The sequence below is a fragment of the Leucoraja erinacea genome, chromosome 31 (genome assembly GCF_028641065.1).
Source record: "Leucoraja erinacea ecotype New England chromosome 31, Leri_hhj_1, whole genome shotgun sequence".
In the NCBI taxonomy this organism is placed as follows: domain Eukaryota; kingdom Metazoa; phylum Chordata; class Chondrichthyes; order Rajiformes; family Rajidae; genus Leucoraja; species Leucoraja erinaceus.
This window is the reverse complement of record NC_073407.1, coordinates 8220198-8243528: the sequence shown is the minus strand read 5'-3', so window position 1 is coordinate 8243528 and position 23331 is coordinate 8220198. Positions and strand designations below refer to the sequence as shown.

The 23331-nt window shown below is 44.0% G+C and overlaps 1 protein-coding gene across 1 annotated transcript in view; it reads left to right on the top strand.

Annotated features, from left to right (window-relative positions):
- Positions 1-3311: 3311 nt before the first annotated feature.
- The window catches only part of adgrd2 (adhesion G protein-coupled receptor D2), a 102561-nt gene continuing 82541 nt past the window's right edge, over positions 3312-23331 (top strand). The window contains exons 1-7 of the mRNA XM_055659856.1: positions 3312-3868; positions 4639-4709; positions 5309-5339; positions 17107-17352; positions 19279-19911; positions 22731-22838; positions 22925-23010. Coding sequence (XP_055515831.1) covers positions 4665-4709; positions 5309-5339; positions 17107-17352; positions 19279-19911; positions 22731-22838; positions 22925-23010 — 1149 coding nt within the window. The 5' untranslated portion in view covers positions 3312-3868; positions 4639-4664. The remainder of the gene's footprint in view (positions 3869-4638; positions 4710-5308; positions 5340-17106; positions 17353-19278; positions 19912-22730; positions 22839-22924; positions 23011-23331) is intronic.

The following is a 23331-nucleotide window of genomic DNA, read 5'->3' as shown; positions in this document are numbered from 1 at the left end:
GCCATGAATATATTATAAAGCAAATCTCTTTTGTTAGAGAAACAAAAAACTGCAGATACTGGAATCTTGAGTAAACATAGAAACATAGAAATTAGGTGCAGGAGTAGGCCATTAGGCCCTTCGAGCCTGCACCGCCATTCAATATGATCATGGCTGATCATCCAACTCAGTATCCCGTACCTGCCTTCTCTCCATACCCCCTGATCCCCTTAGCCACAAGGGCCACATCTAACTCCCTCTTAAATATAGCAGTTTGTAGAGTATAGAGTAAAACACTAAGTGTTGGAGACAATCAGCAGTCAGGGACCAATGCGTGTTTGGAAATGGACAAACATTTCAGGTCGAGACCCTTCCTCAAATACTTCAATCCTTTTGTCTCGCACCTATTTTAATCTTTCGGTTTTGTTGTAAGCATCTGCCCGTTGAAAACCTACCTCGCCTTTCTTCACTTATTATCTGCCATGCTTTGTCGGGCTTCACCTCTCTCCCAGTTTTCTTTGCCCCCACCCCCACAATCAGTCTGAAGAAGGGTCGCATCCCGAAACATCACCCATCCATGTTCTCCGGAGACGATGCCCGACCCGTTGAATTACTCGAGCTTGTTGTGTCCTTTTTTTGTAAACCAGCATCTGCAGTTCTTTATTTAAGAAGGAACTGCAGATGCTGGAGAATCGAAGGTACACAAAAAAGCTGGAGAAACTCAGCGGGTGCAGCAGCATCTATGGAGCGAAAGAAATAGGCAACGTTTCGGGCCGAAACCCTTCTGCAGTTCTTTGTTGGGGTGGAAGATTGCAACCTTCACGTGGTCCGCCCTGTTTCAACGAATGCAATCAACCTGGCGTGCACAATCAAATAAGATCAAATAGAACAAGTTGTTCCACAACTTTGTGCTGTGCACGCCATACGCAAGAAGAAGAAGAAGTTCTTTGTTTCTACATCACTCTATTAATGCTGCCTGGCCCACTGATTTCCTTCAGCAGTTTGCTTTTTAATCCTTTTAGTTACTTTTTCTCCCCTGTCCTTTCATGAGATGTGGGTAACACTGGGCAATGCCAGCACCTACTGCACATCCATAGCTGCCTTTGAAATGAGTGCTTCAGAGGGAATTTAAGGGTCAACCAATTCCTCGGGTCAGAGATTTTGAATGAGCAAGGATTTCTTTCCTCAATGACATTGGTGAACCAGATGTGATTTTACAATAATCCAGTCACCATGACGTAAACTAGTTCTTTATTCCAGATTTATCTAATTAACTGAATTTAAAATCCACAGCCATTGTGTTGGGATTTGAGCCCATGCCTCTCAATCATTAGTCCATGCCCATGAATCACTAGTCCACACAGAGAACTGGAGCGAATGAACATGCTGTCTGTATAATCACTATGTTTATTCCCCGCGCAATTATTCCAGTAGTTTCAGTTTAGTTTATTGTCAAGTGTACCGAAGTACAGTGAAAATATTTTGTTGGGTGCTATCCTTACAGTAGCTTACAAACCAACTGTATCGACGTTGAATTCTCCAATCCTAGGTAACAACCCTCCACCTTCAACAACCCTCCACCCCTTCCCCCCCCCCCCCCCATCCCACACCCCCCCCCCCCCCCCACCCCCATTCCCCCCCCCCCCCTCCCCCCCCCCCCCCCCTCCCCCCCCCCCCCCCCCCCCCCCCCCCCCCCCCCCCCCCCCCCCCCCCCCCCCCCCCCCCCCCCCCCCCCCCCCCCCCCCCCCCCACCCCCCCCCCCCCCCCACTCACCCCCCCACCCCATCAGGAAGGATATCATAAACTTGGAAAAAGTGCAGAAGAGAGTCCCCACGATGTTGGCTGGGCTCGTGAGTTATAGACAGAGGTTGGGTCGTCTGGGAGTTTTGCCTTTGGAGCGTAGGAGGCCGAGAGGTGACCTTGTTGAAGTGTACAGGATCGTGAGGGGCATAGATAAAGTGAACGCTCACAATCTTGTTCTCAATGTAGATGATTCTAAAACTTGAAGGCACAGGATTAAGGTGAGAGGGGCAAGATTAAAGAGGGATCATTGGGGCAACTTTTTCACTCGGAGATTTGTCTGCAACTGGAATGAGCTGCCAGAGGAAGCTATAGAAGTGCACACAATTATGACTTTCAAAAGACATACAGACATATATATGGATAGGAATTGTTTAGACAGCTATGTGCCAAAGTCAGGTAAATATATCAAGCACAGTATGCCAATTTAGTTGGCATGGACAAGTCTATTTCCGTGCTGCTTGGTTCAATGATTATATGATTTGCCAGACACAGAATGTCATATGAGAGTTTCAAACTGTATATTTACCTATAATAAATATATCACCATAACATGTTATAAATGAACCAGGGTATCAGTTGCTGCCTCACAGCACCAGATACCTGGATTCAATCCTGACCTCAGATACCGTCTGTGTGGAGTTTGCACGTTTTGCCTGTAACGTGGGATTCCTCCAGGCGTTCCAGTTTCTTCCCATATTCCAAAGACCTGCGGATTGGTACGTTAATCGGCCTCTGTAAATTGTCCTTTACGTGTATGGAGTGGATGAGAAAGGGGGATAACATAGAACTGGTGTGAACGGGTGATCAATGGTCAGCACAGACTCAGTGGGCTGAGGAGCCTGTTTCCATGCTGTATCACTAAACTAAACCTATTTTGGTAGCAAGACTACGAATTAAGGGAAATGAGCTAAACACCCTTTGTCTGGACTGTGGATGCTTACTCAAAGGCAGCTGACTCGAGTCTCACTCTGTCTGTTGACAGTAGACAGTTCCCCATCAGATTCAGTTCATCAGACCAGTTACGCAAGTTGGAGCTTACTTGATCATACAAACTTTAATTCCATTTTCTGAAGTTATTCTAATAATATTGTCTCAAGTTCAAATGAGTTGCAAAGGGGAAAATTGCTAAATGGCAAATCTTCAATTGTTTTGGAGCAAATTGTGGAATGTTTAGTGTAGAGATACAGTGGGGAAGCTGGCCCGTTGGCAACCGAGGCCGCGCCGACCAGCGATCACCCCGTACACCGCCACTATCCTACACACTAGGGACAATTTACAGAAGCCAATTAACCTACAAACCTGTACGTCTTTGGAGTGTGGTGGGAAACTGGAGAACCCGGAGAAAACCCAGGTCGGTCACGGGGAGAACGTACAAACTCCGTACCTGTAGTCAGAATCGAACCCAATGCAACTTTAATCAAGGACCAGGAATGGTAAACTCCACTTTCCCTTCAACAGGAGCCAACTAGAATTAATTTAATCAGCAAATACCACTAGATGTAAGCCTAAATTATACCTAAATAATACCAGAAGTGTCTGTTCCTCTGCTGTACTGTTCCTCTACTTTCACTCTGAAAAAGCAGGCGATTTTGTCATCCTGAAAAACATTTGGAAACACAGTGAGTTATTTTTAGTCCATTCGATGAGTGGTACTGTTTCGTTCTCTAAAGAAAACGTGCAAATCGCACAAGCGAATGATAAAAAGGAGGAGGTCTGAGTGTTGTAAATAGTTCGGCCTCTGCTTGTTCCCAGAGGTGTTGTTTCCAAATGCTTCCCCTCCCTCAGAATGAAGTAACGTCAACCGAGGCAACTTCTGCCAAGTTTTAAACTGGGCTTGCGAGCAGCAGGGGTCTCCCAGACCTCGGCGAGCTATTTCTAAACAGCCTGCCGTTGTGTGCTGGTGGGAGGGAGCTGTGTCTGTCGCGCAGTGCTTTGAAACGTGTCTCATTACCATCAGAAAAGCCAAAGAACCTTCTGTCCAGGAGCCAGCAATCGGGCAAAGTGCGTCGGAAAGCGTCCATGAAGGAACAAATCGTTTAGCTTTCAAAGATGCTCACTGGAGCTGCTTTCGAACCTGTTGAGCAGGGTAAGAGTTTAACTGATCGTTCCTTCCCTCGAAAATATTGGCAGCAGCTTTTCACCGATTCCGTCTCCCCGCCCACACTCGCCGGCCCCTCTGGTAAATGTTTCGCTGAGAGGAACTATAAATTTCCAATAAAATAATTGCAGGTATTTTTGTTTTAATTTCCTGCTCCCCACTGTGATAATATTGGCAGCTGACTTGGGGCAGGCGCTCAGAGAGTTGCTGCGTGAGGTGCTCACCGATTGAAGCAGCTCCTCACCCGATCCTGGGAGCCCGAAACCGGAACCCTTGGAAATGCCCAGACCCCCATGCGAGAGTCATCCTCTCGTACAACCCCAGGACAGTCTGACGGCAACCCCATCTTCACCTCGCCATCCGTCCTCGGCATCGAGAACAACAAGCCAATACAAGTCGTTTCTGTGAATTTTAAGCGTTTAGTTTTGATGGATGTTAACAATTTTATATGAGACTTGGGGTTTACTGTGATTTTAAATTCTTATTTATAGCCGTAATAAATATGTATGTATTGGCAACTTTATTGCAGTTATGTTCCTGATTCCCTAATGGCATAGTTTGCTGCTGGGGCGGTAACATTGCTTCAAAGGTTTGAGCTGTTACCTGGAGTATCTATGAGACCAATTAGGTTTTGCTGTTCACTGTGGAACTACAATGTCCAGGAACAACTATAAACGTCCTTCTCATAACCAGGCAAACATCCAGACCTCTTGTTTTCAATTATTTCCATATAACTTTTAAACACTTCATTGTAACAGGGGACTCGTGCAACAGTTGAAGAGAAATGTGTGGATTGCGTTTAATTACGTTTGGGATCTGTGCCGCCCTGGTAAGTTTATTTCATGGAAATGTTGAATGTTCATCATACAGGTCATTTGGCCCATCAAGCTGATGCTAGCTTTAGGGAAGAAGAATCCATTCGGTCCTGTTCCCCCAACATATTGCTCATAAATCTGCCAAATCTTTTTCCTCCCAGTATTTACGAATCACCAAACACCCAGGTTAGACTCTGATTTTGGGTGCTGTCTATGTGCAGTTTGCACGTTCGGGTGCTATCTGTATGGACTTTGTACATTCTCCCTATGGGTTTCCTCCCGCGTGCCCAAGAAGTACAAGTTTGTAGGTTAATTGGCTTAGGTAAAATTGTAAATTATCCCCAGTGTGCAGAATACTGCTAGTATACAGGGTGATCGCCAGTCGGCGCAAACTCGATGGGCCGAAGGGCCTGTTTCTGCGCTGTATTTCTAAAGTCTAAAGTGTAATTGGGTATGTTTCCAAGAAAATTGGCAATGATCAATAATTTTAAATGGAATATTGTTCTCTAATGTTTTTAAAAATAGAGTAATGCGTGTAACTAGAGATACAATTTAACATGAAACCGCAGTTCTTTGAAAGATTCAAGTTTTGTTTTCTCCTTCCTTTCTACAGGCTTGGAGTTCAGATGGAGCCCATTCACAGGGTAAGAATAAATAGGTGTAGCTTGAACTAGTTGTAGTTTTCATCATGTCCAACGTAACAGTGAATGCTGATGATGTAAATACAGAGTTTATGCAAGCTATCAGTCTGTTAGCTTCTGAACGTGTTGTGGGGAATCTTCTGATAATAATTTGAAAGTAATTAGGCATTTATGCTTTTGCTCTTTGTTTATTATGGTCATGTGTACCAAGATACAGTGGAAAACATTAGATCGCAGAAATGAAGGACGGCAGATGCTGGTTTACAAAAAAGAGACACAAAGTGCTGGAGTAACTCAGAGGGTCAGGCAGCATCTCTGGAGATGCATTCTCAAAACGGTCCCAACACAAAACGTCACCTTTCCATGCTCACCTGAGATGAGAACATGACCCGCTGATGTACTCCAGCACTTTGCGACCTGATGTTTTGCGTGCTCTCCATGCAAGCCATTCCATACACGAGTACAATATGACCACACAGGTAATGCAAAAGAGAAAATAATTAGAATGCATACTGTGGTGTTACTGGTACAGAGAAGTGCAGGTATAAAATGTGCAAGGGCCTCAATAAGGTAGATTGGAAGATCAAAATTACATCCTTGGCATATGAGAGGTCCTTTTAAGAGCCTGATAACAGCGGGGAAGAATCTGTTTTTGAATCTGGTTGTGCATGCTTCTTTTGTATCTACTGGCGAACAGGAGACGGGAGAGGAGAGAATGACCGGGGTGTGGGTGGTCCTTGATTGCATTGGCTGCTTTCCCGAGGCAATGTGAAATGCAGATGGAGTCAGTGGAGGAGGCGGGGGAGGTTGGGGGGGGTGGGGGGAGGGGGTGGGGAGGATTGTGTGATGGAGTGGGCTGCGTTCAAGAGGCTTAAATAGCTTGCAGTCTTGGGCAGAGCAGTTGCAAAAGCCAGCTGTGATGCATTCCACAGGAATGCTTTCTACACTGCATCTGTGGGAACTAGTAACAGTCACTGGGGTCATGCCAAATTCCCCCTATCCTTCAGAAAAAGTCGAGGTGAGGATGTGCTTTTCAAAAAAAGGAACAGGTGACATTTTGAGTCAAGAGACGCTTCTTCAGTCTAGCCTGACAGAAGGTGCTCGACCGGAAACGTCACCTATTCCTTTTCTCCAGAGCTGCTGTCCGATCCGCTGAGTTACTGCAGATTTTTGTGACTACCTTTGGTTTAAACCAGCATCTGCAGTTCCTTCCTGCACACGGTGTGCTTTTTAATGTGGGTGAGAATATTTTGTAAAATGTAAAGTCACTGAATGAATTGTGGGCAATAATGGTCTTGGACTGGATCCACGTGTGCATGTGTTGAGAGTGGTTTACTTGACATATTTTTTGTTGATTCAGTTTTGTTCCCAGTCCAAGTCTGTTACATTGTTGGGTGTAACTGCTTCTGCACACTTCACTGATGAAGTCATCAGCACACACAGCTAAAGACAAATAACGACGCGAACAGCAGAGGTTGTTATAGATACATAGAAAATATGTGCAGGAGTAGGCCTTTCGGCCCTTCAAGCCAGCACCGCCATTCACTGTGATCATGGTTGATCATCCACAATCAGTTCCCCGTTCCTGCCTTCTCCCCATATCCCTTGATTCCGTTAGCCCTAAGAGCTGTATACTGTAATTCTCTTTTGAATGCATCCACTGAATCGGCCTCCACTGAAGCAGCGAATTGCACAAATTTACAACTCTCTGGGTGAACGTAAATGTATCTGTTTACTGTTGAGAAGATACCGAGTGGGAATTATTTGATCAAAAATATATATAACCTGTTTCCTTAAGCTGCCATTTACTCTTTATGCCCTTCCAAGATGTTACATTATATAACTGATCATATTTATAAACAAAAACATTATTTTAATGTATATTTTGCACATTACTGTTAAGTAGAAAGGATAGTAAAAGGGTAAAACATTCATCATACAAAAAATAATACGCACAACTGTTAAAGGCAGTAAATGTCTAAATGTTGCTCCACATTTTGTGTTTAGCATTTAAAAACTGTGGTGTCTGATCAGGAGTAGGAACTTCGACAGCTTTATGGATTTATAGAACAGCTGTGAGATTTCTCTCTGTGGCGACGTACTGACACAGACATTGTCTTGGATCGGTGCAGTGCTCCCCATGGATGTCTTACAAGTCCTCTCAGTTCATAGAAACAAATAAATATACAACCCCCTTCATCCATGCTGACCAGAAACCCCCCCCTCTGCCCTGATCCCATGTGGCTGCATTAGGTCATTCTCACGCTACACTTTTTCTATCCAGGTACCTATACACATGCCTTTTAATCATTGTAACTGTATTGGCCTCCACCACCTCCTCTGTCAGCTTGTTCCAGATGACCACCTCCTTCAGCACGAATAAAAATTGCCTCTCAGGTCTCCTTCAAATTTATCCCCCTCTCGCTTATTCTGACTATCTTTCTGTTTATGCCTTACATCATTTTGTGATTCTATACTTCTACTTACAGTGAGAATAAACCCAATCTTTCGTTCCAGGCAACATCACAGGAATCTCTTCTGCACTCTACCTAGTGCTATCACATCCATTCAGTGGATTTGCACCCCAAGGTGTACATCAATGTTTATAAGTTCCTTGCCATTTACTCTCTGTGTGGACGAGAGAATTGATGGCTTTGTGGCCAAGTTTGCAGATCATACTTGGTGGAGGGGCATGTAGTGTAGAGAAAGCAGGGACTCTGAAGGACTTGCACAGGTTGGGAGAGTGGGCAGAGAAGTAGCAGATGGAATATAGTGTAGCAAAGTGTGGAGTCATGCATTTTGGTAGTAGGATTAAAGGCGTACACTATTTTCTAAATGGGAAGTTAATCCAGAAATCAGAGGGGCAAAGGGACCTGGGAGTGCTGGTGCAGGATTCCCAAAAGGTTAAATTGCAAGTCGAATCAGTAGTAAAGAAAGCAAACTCAATGCTAGCATTCATTTCAAGAGGGCTTGTATACAAAAACAAGAATGTAATGCTGAGGCTCTATAATCCACTGGTAAGATCGCATTTGGAATATTGTGAGCAATCTTGGGCACCATATCTGAGGAAGGATGTGCTGGCTCTGGAGAGGGTCCAGAGGAGGTTTACACGAATGATCCCAGGAATGAAAAGGTTAACATATGATGAGCGTTTGTCAGCACTGGGCCTGTACTTGCTGGAGTTTAGAGGAATGAGGGGGGGGGGCTCATTGAAACATATAGAATAGTAAAAGGCTTGGATAGAGTAGTTGTGGAGAGGATGTTTCCACTAATGGGAGAGTCTAGGACTAGATATCATAACCTCAGAATTAAAGGTTGTTCTTTTAGGAAGGAGATGAGGAGAAATTTCTTTAGTCAGAGGGTGATGAATCTGTGGAATTCATTGCCACAGAAGGCCGAGGAGGCCAAGTCAGTGGATATTTTTAAGGCAGAGATAGATAGATTCTTGATTAGTACAAGTGTCAGAGGTTATGGGGAGAAGGCAGGAGAATGGGGTTTGGAGGGAGAGATAGATCAGCCATGATTGAATGGCGGAGTGGACTTCACGGACCGAAAGGACTAATTCTACTCCTATCACATGACTTTATGACTTTTTGACTTGATGTCCTGACCTAATTTGACCCCCCAACATGCATTACCTCACACTTGTCTGGATTGAATTCCACAGAGGCACAGTTAAGCAGAACAGATTTTGCTAGCTCTTAAAGAGGCAACCTAAATACAAGCAGCTCTCTTCCAGTTACTATACTATAGTTGCTACTATATGAATAGATGCTGCAGTGCTGCCAAGTGGAGGTATAGAGCATTAGAAAAACCTGAAAATCAAAAATTTGCAGATGTTGGAAATCTGACACAAAAACTCAGCTGGTCAGGAAGCATATGTGGAAGGAGAAACAGGTAAGAGAAAGGATTGTCACTCTTGCAGCAGACACAACAGTCTTGTGGTTAAGTTACTGGTCATACAGCATGGAAACAGACCCTTCGGCCCAACTTGCCCACACCGACCAACATGTCCCATCTACACTAGTGTATCTACACTAGTGTACAGTGATGTGGGAACCTGAGAATAGGCTGATGAGAGATAGTCCCCACGGGAAGCAGGTATGTGGACCACAGAGACACTTCAGGTACTGGCGTCAGGAATGCAATCTCTAAATGCTTGAGCTCCGAAGAATCCTCACTGCAGGTAAATGTCCATGTCCTCGCCACCTGTGTCTGGGGACTAAAGGGAGCTGATGAAGTCTCCTTTTACTGAGCAGGTAGTCTGGGTGATATCCTTCATGTGACGTGGCAGAGATCAGCAGCAACAGCCTGGGAAACTGAGAGAGTGCCAGACCCAGGCTCATGCGTTCAACCATCAAGGCACATGTGAGACTGGCTCTGTGCTTAGTGGAGATCCATGATCTCAGCACGGATAAAGAAAGAGTTTGAATACTGGCACTTTAAATAATGTGGTTTCAGAGGATATAGGTTTAGTAAACCTTGGTTGTTCTGCATTTAAATAAGAACTGTGGTTTTTTTCATATCCGATTCAAATCTAACAGTTACAGTAAGTAGATATAGTATTAACTACAGTTGGGGGAGTTGTACCTCAGAATAAAGTGCTTGGGAGAATGAAAATCCTCAGGCAGCCAAGTCATCCAGAAACCAGCCACGCTGTCTGATGAAGGGTCCTTACCTGGAACGTAGCCTGTCCATTCTTTCCACAGTTACTAACTGGTCTGCTGAGTTCCTCCAGCACTTTGTGTTTCACTCTTGGTTAACCCACCTTTCAACAGCACAGGTAGACACAAAATGCTGGAGTAACTCAGCGGGACAGGCAGCTTCTTTGGAGAGAAGGAATGGATGACGTTTCGGGTCAAGACCCTTCTTCAGACTGATGTCAGGGGAGTGGGCAGGACATAGTTAGAATGTAGTTGGAATCAGTAAGACTGCAGGGAGACATGTGAAGGGGTAAGACGGGGGGGGGGGGGGGGGGGGGGGGGGGGGGGGGGGGGGGGATGGAGAGAGAGGGAAAGCAAGGGCTATTTGAAGTTAGAGAAGTCAATATTCACCGCTGGGGTGTAAGCTACCCAAGCGGAAGATGAGATGCTGTTCCTCCAATTTGCGCAGGGCCTCACTCTGACAACGGAGAAGGCCCAGGACAGAAAGGTCAGATTGGGAATGGGAGGGGAGAGTTTTAAGTGCTGAGCAACAGAAAGGTCAGGTATGTTAAGGCAGACTGAGCGGAGGTGTTCATCAAAACGATCACTGAGCCTGCGCTTGGTCTCGCCGATGTACTGGAGTTGACATCTGGAACAGCGGATACAGTAGATGAGGTTGGAGGAGGTACAAGTGAACCTCTGCCTCACCTGGAAAGGCTGTCGGAGTCCTTGGATGGAGGTAAAGGGACAGGTGCTGCATCTCCTGCGGTTGCAGGGGAAGAGCTGCAAAATATCGAGGAGACCCTGGTGAGAGCCTCATCTATAATGGAAGCGGGGAACCCCCATTTCCTAAAGAATGAGGATATCTCCGATGACCTAGTATGGAAAACCTCATCCTGGGCACAGATGCGGCGAGAGACGGAGGAAATAGGAGTAGGGGATAGAGTCTTTACAGAAAACAGGGTGGGAAGAAGTGTAGTCTAGATAGCTATGGGAGCCAGTGGGTTTGTAATTGATGTCAGGTAATAGTCTGTCTCCTGTGATGGAGACGGTGAGATCTAGAAACGGTAGGGAGATTGTGGAGATGTCCAAGTGAATTTGAGTGCAGGATGGACATTAGTCACAAAGTTGATGGTCAGTGAATTCTGCATGGGTGCAGGAGGTAGCACCGATGCAGTCATCAATGTAGAGGAGGTAGAGCTCGGGGATGGGCCAGTGTACGCCTGGAACAGTGATTGTTCGACGTACCCTACAAAGAGGCAGCCACAGCTGGGGCCCATGCGAGTGCCCATAGCTACGCCTTGGATTTGTCTTCTCTAACTGCAAATAACCGTTGCTTTCCCCTCTCTCTCCATCCCCTCCAAATTCCTAGTTCTCCTACCAGTCTTACTGTCTCCGACTACATTCCATCTCTGTCCTGCTCACTCCCCTGAAATCAGTCTGAATAAGGGTCTTGATCCGAAACGTCACCCATTCTCTCTCTCCAGAGATGCTGCCTGTCCCGCTGAGTTACTCCAGCATTTTGTGTCTACCTTCGATTTAAACCAGCATCTGCAGTTCTTTCCTACACGTTCAACAGCACAGCATCTGTATACCTGGAATTGCATAGAACATAGAACAGTTCAGCACAGGAACAGAACCCTTTGGCCCACGATGCTTGTTAAACAAGATGCACAATGAAACAACACTCCATATCCTTCCATGGGTGGCCACGGTGCCGCAGCGGTAGAGTTGCTGCCTTACAGTGCTTGCAATACCGGAGACCCGGGTTCGATCCCGACTATGGGTGCTCTATGTACAGAATTTATACGCTCTCCCAGTGACCACGTGGGTTTTTCTCCGAGATCTTCGGTTTCTTCCTACATCCCGAAGACGTACAGATATGTAGGGTAATTGGCTTGATGTATGTGTAAATTGTCCCTCGTGTGTGTAGGATAATGTTAATGTGTGGGGGTCGCTGGTCGGTGTGCTGAAGGGCCTGTGTCCACGCTGTAGCTCCAATCTAAAAAAAAAAACGAATTCCCTGCATAACCATGTGCCTGTTTAAATTCAGATTCTGATTCAGATTCAACTTTAATTGTCATTGTCAGTGTATAGTACAGAGACAACGAAATGCAGTTAGCATCTCCCTGGAAGAGCGACATAGAATATAATTTCAATAAATAAATCTATTTACATGCATACAGTCATAGTGTTTTTCCTGAGGGAGGAGTGTCCGGGGGGGTGGGTGATTGGCAGTCACCGAGGTTCATTGTTGAGTAGTGTGACAGCCGCAACTCAATGCTACTTAAAATCTGCGTGAAGACACTTTCCCTCAGTTCAGTCTCTCCCTTGTCTCTCCCTGTGTCCTGGACAGAGAAGCTAGGAAGCATACAGATAACAGTCAGATTATATCAACTTGGAACAGCACAGCACATGAACAGGACCTGGCGCCCACAATGTTTGTGCCAAACATGATACTGTTAAACAAATCTCTTCTGTCTTCATGTGGTCTATACCCGTCCATTCCCCGCATTTCAATGTGCCTATCCAAAAGCCTATAAATACTATTATCAATTCTGCTACCATCACCAGCCCTGGCAGCACCTTCCAGGCACCCATCACTCCCTGTGTAAAAATGCCTCCCCTGCAGAGCTTTGAACTTTTCCCCTCTTACCTTGAACCTATGCCCTCTAGCGTTTGATATTTCCACCCTGAGAAAGATGCTTCTGACTGTCTACCCTATCTGTGCCGATCATAATTTTCTAAACTTCTATCATGTCCCCCCCCTATTGTTCCAGAGAAAAGAATCTAAATTTGTCCAACCTCGGGTCGCTCTTGCTTTCTCTCTCCATCCCCTCCCCCTTCCCAGTTCTTTCACTAGTCTTGCTGTCTCCCCCTACATTCTTTCTTTGTTCCGCCCCCTCCCCTGACATTAGGCTGAAGTATGGTCTAGACCCGAAATGTCTATCTCTCCATAGATGCTGCCTCACCTGCTGAGTTACTCCAGCATTTTATGTCTACCTCCCCTTACAGCTACCTGTAGTACCCTAGTGCTGGTAAACCCCTTCTGCACCATCTCCAAAGCCTGCACATACTTGAATGACTATTAAGCTTATTTTACATATTGTATATAAAGTCCTAATTTGTTTTAGTTTACGTCTGAGCATTCTTCTCTCCTGATGAATTTGAGTGTTATTGTCAGTATTTGCATAACAAAATGAAATGATAAATCAATGGGAATTATAGATTCACAGATGTAGATTCATATTAAAACGTGATTCAATCATACAGATATGAGTATTCAATTCCCTAGATGAGAATTAAAAGAATTAAAGTGCCAAATTATTTATTGTTTGTTGTAAAATATTGTCAGAGCAATTACAATAGCTTTGCGGGCAATAAGTACAATAAAATCCCGTTCTGCAAAATACTGCAGATGCTGAAAATGTGAAACAAAAACCAAAATCTGAGATACTTAGCAGGACTGGCAGTGGCTGTAACGAATTATTATAGATCAACTTTCTAAAGTCCTTATAAGTGATGTTAAGTAAAAATATTGCAAGATGTTTCTCGGTGATTGGATATATTATTTTATTTTTTCGATTCAGATTAAAAATGGACTGAAAATCTCCATATGTTAGTACCCAAATGTTTACGTTCACCAAGAACTCCACAAATTCAGATTATCCTTGAATGGGCAGGATGGTGCGGCATAGTATTGCAGTCTCACAGTGCCAGTGCTCCGGGTTTGATTCAGACCTCACAGATGGGTGATGTCTGTGTGGGGTTTGCACATTATCCATGTGACAACGAGGTTGCTCCCATTTCTTTCCACATCCCAAAAGACGTGCGGGATTGTAGATTTTTTAATGTAAATTGCCCCTCGTGTACAGGGATTAGATGAGAGAGTGGAATAATATAGAACAAGTGTGATGGTCGTTATGGACAAAAGCATGCTGTATCTTTCGATCAATCAATCAAAAGGGCTTTGCAGAGAGCGCAGAAGAGGTTTACCAGAATGTTGCCCGGATTAGAGGATATTAGTTTCATGGAGAGGTTGGACAAACTCAGATTATATTCTTTGGAAAGTCAGAGGCTATGGGAGGACCTGATAAAGGTTTATACAATTATGAGAGGTAGAGATAGAATAATAATAATAATAAACTTTATTTCAGACTCATGGTCCAGACAAGGGACAACATTACATAAAAAAACATTGCATATAAAAAGATCATAAAATACATATAAAGTCTTAGTATATCACCTATAAAAGTATCATAAATTATATATTAAAAAAAACACAATACATGATTTAAAATCCAAAATAAAAAAGAACGAGACAGCGATACCAGTGTCTCCACAACATCGGATTTGTAGCGTGTAGTGCTAAACCTTATGTTTAACAAGGCCACGATAATTACATTTTTAGAGTCATTTATCCTGCAAATGAATTTATACATATCATTTCTTAGGATAGCTTCTAAAGTGCTGACTCCTGCAGCCACAAACATGTTACTAGCACTACACCATCTAGGTTTCCTTAGCAGTGTTCTCATGGCATCATTAGAGGCCACCTTTAGTCTCTGCAAACTTGTCTTTCCGTAGTTCGCCCACAGGTGCGCAGTATAGAGTGGTGTGCAATATGCTCTAAACAGCGACATCTTCACCACATCTGTAAACGCACCAAATTTACGCAAGAGAATATTCGCCTGTACATACAGCATACGTCGTTGCCTATAAATATCCTCATCATCTGTCATTTGTTCTGTAACGAAATGCCCTAGATATTTTACCTTATTACAGTCACTAAGATTATTGTCAGACAATTTAAAATCAGGAAATTTTAAACATTTATCCTCTTTAGTTCTACAGATCATGACAGCACTCTTACAAACATTGTATTTAATATCATGTTCCACACCATACACAGAACATATAATAAGGAGCTGCTGGAGACCAGCGCTAGATAGACTAAAGACCACAAGATCATCTGCATACATAATATGGTTCACTAAAATATTACCAATCATGCACCCAGTATTACAGGCTTTCAATTGTTTGGCCAGATCATCAATATAAAGATTAAAAAGGACTGGGGACAAAATTCCCCCTTGTCTAACACCATTGCTAACCCCAAATGGGGTTGAGACCCTATTGCCCCATTTTATTTGCATAGTCTGGTGGGCATACCAGTAAGCCAGAATTCTCACAATGTGTTTAGGCACCCCTCTTTGATTCATTTTAACAAACGGATTTCTGTGATTAGCATGATCAAAGGCTTTGGAAGCATCAATAAAGCACATAAGGATTGAAGAATTTTTGCGTCTATATTTGTTTACAATCTCCTTTAGGGCATATATGCACAAGTCAGTGCCATGTTTAGCTTTAAAACCAAACTGGTTATATGTGGAGTTAACAAACTCACTCCAGCAGAACTCTTTCCAAGACTTTTGACAATATGCTGGCTAAAGCTATGGGCCTGTAATTATTTAGGCTACCTACTTTAACAGCTTTGTCCTTAATGACCGGCACTAGCAGAACAGACAACATTGAGTCTGGTAACAAGCCATGAATCATAAAGCCAGTAAAATAAAAGCAAGGAGAGGAGCTATCCTCATACTTGCACACTTAAGATGTTCAGCAGAAATATGATCCAAGCCACTTGCTTTGTTGTTGGTCAGCTTGTTCATGGCATGATACACCTCATGTGATTTTATCACCGTAGGGTCATTACTCTCAATATTGTCCACCCTATACAAGTCACCTTGGACACAGTTGAATAAAGTATTATAATGTTGTCGCCATAACTCCGCGATATTAGCTGTTGTGAAGATTCCATCTGCTGTGCAAGGTGGAGATGTTTTGCAACTGTTAAGAGCTCTCACTTCTTTCCAAAAATCAGTAGCATTGTTACTTAGCAGCTTCTTAGCCATGGAATTAGCCCTCATAGCTTGCTCATTTTTACAGATGAAGTGAACAGCATACCTATATATTGCATTAGTGAGCTTCTTGTACTCAAACACAGGCCCCTGTCTGTGTCTACCTGCCATAGCCCATGATTTAATGGCTTCACGGGCTTCAGCTACATACTTATTCCAGCCAGGCCTGATGTTATGTGTCTTATTTTTATGCTTGCAGTAGGGCTTACTGCCTACATATAAAGCTCTTACTGTATCATTACACATGGAGCAGATATCTCTCATATGCTTCATATCCTTACAATTAACATTACTACACATTATTGCATCTTTAGGTTGATGAATATTGCTTAAGGATTTATCTGTATGGTCATAATCTAAGATGTCTTCCTTTGTGGGGATTGACCAGTCCAGTTTTTCTGTGTTAAAGCTATTTCTATCCCTGGATACCACAGGTAGGTGTTCAACATTTATTGTCATAGCAACAGGTCTATGATCAGTCATTGCTGCCCCATACAAAATGCTGATACACCCCAAAGAGGCATGTGCATCAGCTGTACTCATACAGTGGTCCAGCCATGACGTAGTGTGCCAGGTCTCATTAATATAAGTATAACTATCTGTAGGTAAAAGCACTTTACCTACAGATAAATGCTTGACAATATTAAATTATTATCTTGACAGAACTGAGCCATATGATTGGCAAATAATGAGTTCCTATCTAAGATATCTGCATTCATATCCCCAATGACATATACACTACAATAATTATTGTTTTGAATAAATATTCAGTCAGATCCTTTTTTTCCCTGGGTGAAAATGTCAGGTGTAAATGGAATAGCTTTAAAGTGAGAGGAGCTCGCTGTTATGTTCTACAAAAAGTGAGAGACAAACCCCACAAAAGTTGGCCATGTATTCATGGTGATATTGATATATAACTCTAAACCAGGTCGGAAGACAAGTGTAGTGTAAATATTTAAAGAAACATGACCTGATTTTATTCAAGAGGAGGAGAAGGATTACTATCGTAAAGAAACATGTGGCGACTGTAATTTGGTGCCCACACTCATTTTGTTTCAAAGAGTTCTTGTGGGCCCTCGTGAAAGAAGAGGATAACAGGGCTCCCTGTGCAAATGATACGTGAAAGCCAATTAAAATCAAATAGTGATGAGCGACTGGCAATGCTAGAGTTTGGCTGCTAACTATATTTGCTTTCCATTTTCACAGCTTATAGTCATTCATTGGACATTCATTCATCATACTACACTTATGAATATATAACAACACCCTTAAAGTGGCAGCACGCATACAAATATTGTGAGCTACGCTTTGGCAGCCTGCCTGGTGTCAGTGATGTGGAAGAAAAGAGTGTTCTGTTGGATCTGTTAGCTTTACAAGGTGTTAATCAGCAAATATGGATGAATGGAGAATCGAATGTGGCAAAGAGAAGGGATGAAACCTTGGAGGGAAACAGTAAGTGGAAGAAATTTCTGTCATCTTTATGAATATTAGTTTGAATAACTAAATATTGCTTACTAGTTATCTCTTGTGGGTACTGTTCATATTACTCCAGAATATGAAAAGTATTCAAAGGTAGACTGAAAATGCTGTAGAAACTCAGCGGGTGAGGCAGCATCTATGGAGCGAAGGAAATAGGCAACGTTTCGGATCAAAACCCTTCTTCAGACTGTTGTGAGGGTGGGGGGGGTGGGGGGGGGGAGGAAGAAAGGAAGAGGTGGAGCCAAAGGGCTGAGGGAGAGCTTAGAAGGGGAGGAGAAAGTAAGGACTGCCTGAAATCAGAGAAGTCAATATTCATACCGCTGGGGTTCAAACTGCCCAAGCGAAATATGAGGTGCTGTTCCTCCCATTTATGGTGAGCCTCACTCTGGCCATGGAGGAGGCCCAGGACAGAAAGGTCAGATTCGAAATGGGAAGGGGAGTTGAAGTGCTGAGCCACCGGGAGATCAAGTTGGTTATTGCAAACCGAGCTGAGGTGTTCGGCGAAGCAATCATCAAGCCTCCACTTGGTCTCACCGATGTAGAGCAGCTGACATCTAGAGCAGCGGATGCAATAGATGAGGTTGGAGGAGGTGCAGGTGAACCCCTGTCGCACCTGGAATGACGGCTTGAATAGAGCCAAGCAGGAGGTAAAGCGACAAGTGTAGCATTTCTTGCAGTTGCAAGGGAAAGTGCCCGGAGAGGGGGTGGGCTGGGTGGGAAGGGACGAATTGACCCTGGTCAATTCGTCCCTTCCAGGTACGGCAGATGTTCACCTGCACCTCCTCCAACCTCATCTATTGCATCCGCTGCTCTAGATGTCAGTTGCTCTACATTGGTGAGACCAAGCGCAGGCTTGGCGATCGCTTCGCCGAACATCTCCGCTCGGTCCGCATTAACCAACCTGATCTCCCGGTGGCTCAGCACTTCAACTCCCCCTCTCATTTCGAATCCGACCTTTCTGTCCTGGGCCTCCTCCATGGCCAGAGTGAGGACCACCGTAAATAGGAGAAGCAGCACCTCATATTTCGCTTGGGCAGTTTGCATTCCAGCGGTATTGATTTCTCTAATTTCAGGTAGTACTTACTTTCTCCTCCCCTTCTCAGGTCTCCTTCAGCTCTCTGGCTCCACCTCATTCTTTCTTCCTCCTGCTGCCCCCCCCCCCCGCCCCCTCACATCAGTCTGAAGAAGGGTTTCGACCCAAAAAGTTGCCTATTTCCTTCGCTCCATAGATGCTGCCTCACCCGCTGAGTTTCTCCAGCATTTTTGTCTACCTTCGATTTTCCAGCATCTGCAGTTCCTTCTTAAACATGAATAGTATTTATATGTTTTTGTATGATTGTTTTTAACAAGTATTGTGTTTGGTACGTGCATTGCAATAGGCCAAGTAAATGGGCAACACCGTGGTGCAGCGTTTGAGCTGCTGCCTTACAGCGCCAGGGGCCTGGTGCTAGTGCCAGAGGGCAGTGCTGGTGTATGCGGTGATCGCTGGTTGGTGCAGACTAGGTAGGCCGAAGGGCCTGTTTCCGTGCTTTATCTCTAAACTAAACTAAACTAAACCTAAAAATCAACCTTCAAACCTGTACATCTTTGAAGTGTGGGAGGGAACTGGAGCACCAGGAGAAAATACATGTGGTCACATACAGGTAGAATGTACAAACTAGCGCTGTAAGGCAGCATTCTACTGCTGCGCATATGTGCTGCCCAATTCAATAATTTACCCAATTCTAACATTTCAATAATTGAAATCCAGAAACAAAGTTTGCAAACAAACATTCTCGGCGAAAAATGTTTATTTTAACATCAAACTTGTGGACATTCTACAATGATAGTTCTACATACCTAAGTCTTATAAGTTCTGCTATTGAATGTGTAACAGAATTTGTTTGAATTTCATCTCAGGGCATCTAGCAGTGTTGAAGTTCCCAATTAAAACGGACACCAAGAATGCCAGGATTCTCAGCGTGCTGCCTTCTATGTCGGCTGTTACAGCCTGCGCGCGCCTACAGTGGGATAACCAGACAGACACCATTGCCACGGTATTCTCCTACGCTGTTCCGATGTTCACGAACGCATTTCAGCTGCGCGGCCGTATTAACGAGACTGGATTCATCCAGCTGGCCCTGATCGTATACGGCCACCACACGGCTTATCGGACAGCGCTGAGGAGCGACGGGCAGTGGCACCACATTTGCGTTACGTGGCGAACAGAGAAGGGGGCTTGGTCTTTCTACGCTGACGGCCAGGAGGTGAGTTCAGGAGAGGGTTGCCACAGCTCTAAGCTTCTTGCTGGAAATGGGACCTTCATTATCGGTCAAGAACAAGACGCATTGGGAGGTGCGTTCAAACAAGACGAGGCTTTTAGCGGCAACATCACAGATCTGAACATCTGGTCACAGGCGCTGGATGGCAGTCAGATTGCGGCAGTCAGCGGGTGTTCCCCCCCTCCTCAGCAGCATCTCGCCTACCGATGGAACGTGACCAGCTTGGAACTTACATCAGTGGAAGTTGGGGAAATTCATCTGAAATGTTCAGGTAAGTGAGCCATTGGATGATACAAAACCAGAGTTGTGAAAAAGTTCCAGTGCAGTAAATACTGTGCAGAACGCCTTGCTCTTCCCACAGTGAGGGTGCATGTTTGTTCCATGTAGAACAGTACAGCACAGGACCAGGCCCTTCAGCCCATTATGTCTGTGCCGAACATGACGATTATATGAACTAACCCCTTCTGCTTGTACATGCTCCATATCCCTTTTGGAACATCTTTGCCCCATTAAAAATACTTAGAGTCGTGCAGCATGGAAACAGGCCCTTCAGCCCAACTCGTCCATGCTGACCAAGGTGCCCCATCTAAACTAGTCCCAATTGAGCGGGTTTGGCCCACATCTCTCTAAGCCTGGGTTAAACACACAATGCTGGAGTAACTCAGTGGGGCAGGCAGCATCTCTGGATCGAAGGAATGTGTGATGTATCGGGTTGAGACCCATCTACCTATCCATAAATGGATGTCCCTCTAAAATCTTTACGACTTCACAATTGTAAACTATTGTAAAATGTTGGACATAAAACACAACATTATGTGGATTTTGCAAAATCTACACAAGGTCTTGTGGTCAGCCTGATTCTTGAACTGTAAAGGCTGTCCAGGAGATGCTGTTTAGAAACATGAGTTGAAAACAAGTTTTGAAGTTGATAAATTACCGAACATGGAGCCAGTGTACATCAGTGAGTGGAGGGACGATGGGTGAATGGGATGGAGCAAATTAGCAAAGGGACAGCAAACTTTGATCTTCTCATCTTATTTTCCTTTGCAAAACATTTCTTCTGTGCAATTGAAATGGGTAATTTAGACAAAAGTTACGAAAGCAGTGTCCTAGATTTTCTAGTGAGTGGGGAAAGTGCTCAACATTGGAGATCTAGCAGGCACTTCCCCTCCGCCTTGCATTCTGATGCCTGTTAGATTGGACCTCTGCTGCCCAGCCCCACTGATCCATTAAATTGGCTCAGCATAAAATCACAATCACAATCAAGAATTCTTGCAAAGTAGCAATATTGAAAGTAAAAAGTACTGACATAGAAGTAGAGTACAGAAACAAGCCCTTTGGCCCACAATGTCCATGCCGAACATGACACAAAGTAAAACTAATCTCCTCTGCCTGCACTTGATCCATTTCCTTCCTTTCCCTCAATATCCGTGTGCGTATCTAAAAGCCTCTTAAACGCCACTATCATATTTGCGCCCACCACCTGTTCCAGGCACCCACCATCCTCTGTGTAAAAAAACCTTGCCTTGCACATCTCCTTTAAACTTTGCCCCTCTCACCTTGAAACTAAAACCTTCAATCTTGACCATTTCCACCTTTGGAAAAAGGTTCCGACTGTCTACCGTGTCTATGCCTCACATCATTTTATGTACTCCCCAGGTCTCCCCTCAGCCTCTGATGCTGTAGAGAAAACGGTCCAAGTTCATCCATCCTCTCCTTATAGCTAATACCCTCTAATCCAGGCAGCAATCTGGTAAACCGCCCCTGCACCATCTCCAAAGCCCCCACATACCACAACGACATAGCATTCATCTTAGAAGACAGCAAAATAAAGATGGGTATTTATTTTACCCATCATATCCAAAGTGAGAATTTGAAAATATCACAAAACAAGCCGTAAAAATTAAAAATATTTTAAAATCATTGTTGTGAATGACCGTGGAAATTAAAGCTATTTTAAAATCATTGAATTTTCAAATAATGATCCAGGGGATCAAGACCATATAATCAGGATATCTTTTTAGTGTCAGAAACATTGTTCACAGTAAAATAAAATGGCTTAGTAGGCCATATAAAAACTTTTTACATTTCATTTAAGAAGCCGAGACAATTTCCGATCTTTTTTACACACTGTAACTTCTCATTAACTCATTCGTTTTGTTCGAAGAGTTGTATTGCAGAGGACCGCGGGAAGCAGGATGTTGGTGCAGGATGGGGATTCCTGCCTTTACTGCCTGTGTCTGCTCTTGAGGTTGCTATCAAGTTTCCCCCATTACAGCAGTGAGCAATGACTGCCTCAGGGTTCCACTAATCACAATGCCAGACCCTTGCATTGGGACACAAAAGGGTCGCCCTTACATTGAGCCACATTAACGACTGGCTCCTAGAGGCTTATTCAAGACTGAACTGTACGAATTTTCCAATCATGTCACAGCAGGTGATGGTTAAGGAGTTCGAGCAATGGCCTGTTTTGGGCCTTTGAGTCACAGACGTGGCAGCACTGAATTTAATTGGATAAATCTGGAGTTAAACTTAGGTGTAAGTAACAGTAAGCATGAAAGTACAGCATCGCTAAAAAACTGTATCTGGTTCACTTGTGTCATACAGAGGCGGACATCTGCTGTCCTTACCCTGTTCAGCCCACATCTGATCAAGTTAACTCTTAAGGACATCCTCAAATCAAGGGCAATAAATAGGGCTGCATGGTGGCGCAGTGGTAGAGTTGCTCCTTACAGCGCCAGAGACCCGCGATCAGGTTCGATCTGGAGTATGGGTGCTGTCTGTACGAATTTGTACGTTCTCCCCATGGGTTTTCCGCAAGTGCTCCATTTTCCTTCCACATTCCAAAGATTGTAGGTTAATTTGGCTTCAGTAAAAATGGAAAATTATCCCTAGTGTAGGATAGTGTTAGTGTACGCGGTGGTCACTGGTCGGCGCGGACTTGGTGGGCCGAAAGGCCTGTTTCCACGCTGTGTATCTAAACTAGACTGAATGCCAGCATTGCACTAACCCCCACTTCAAATAATTGAAACACAAATTGGTATTTGGCTGTCTAATTGCTAAAGGCACGGTTGTGTTGTTTTATCGCAGCGGCCAATGTTTCCTCAGCAGAGTGTCGGACTTTTGATGCTGTGTCTGGAGTTGAAAGCCGACTGGACTGTGAGCTTCCCCTCACATTCATCTGCCAGTTCAACAAAGGTTAGTCGAACGAAACACAGTTAAAGATCTCACAGCTTTTAGACCTGTACAGAATGTTGTGGAACCATGCATCTCTTTCATTGCAGATACGTATCTGAAGTTGAAGAAGTTTGAGTTGGATCCACGTAGTTCATTCAATGCCAAATTGAATGAATTTTCCAAAAATGTCACTGTAAGTTCTTTTTGATATTTATCGTAAGGCTAGTATGATATTTAAAGAGTTTTTCTGATCGCCAAGTTACAAAACAGGACAACTATTCAGAGCATCACAATTGTACCCTGCTGATTATGTGATGTAACCAGTGATTATGAAATATAAATGTACTGAACTTTTGATATTGTTGTTTATTATGAGATTTACAGAGCGTCTTGTCCACATGTCTGTTGTGCTGCTGCAAGTAAGAATTCCCTTGCTCCGTTTCGGGACATATTACAATAAAACGCCCTTGACACTTGATTCTTCACTTTTGATCCCTTGCATAGAGGAACAAAG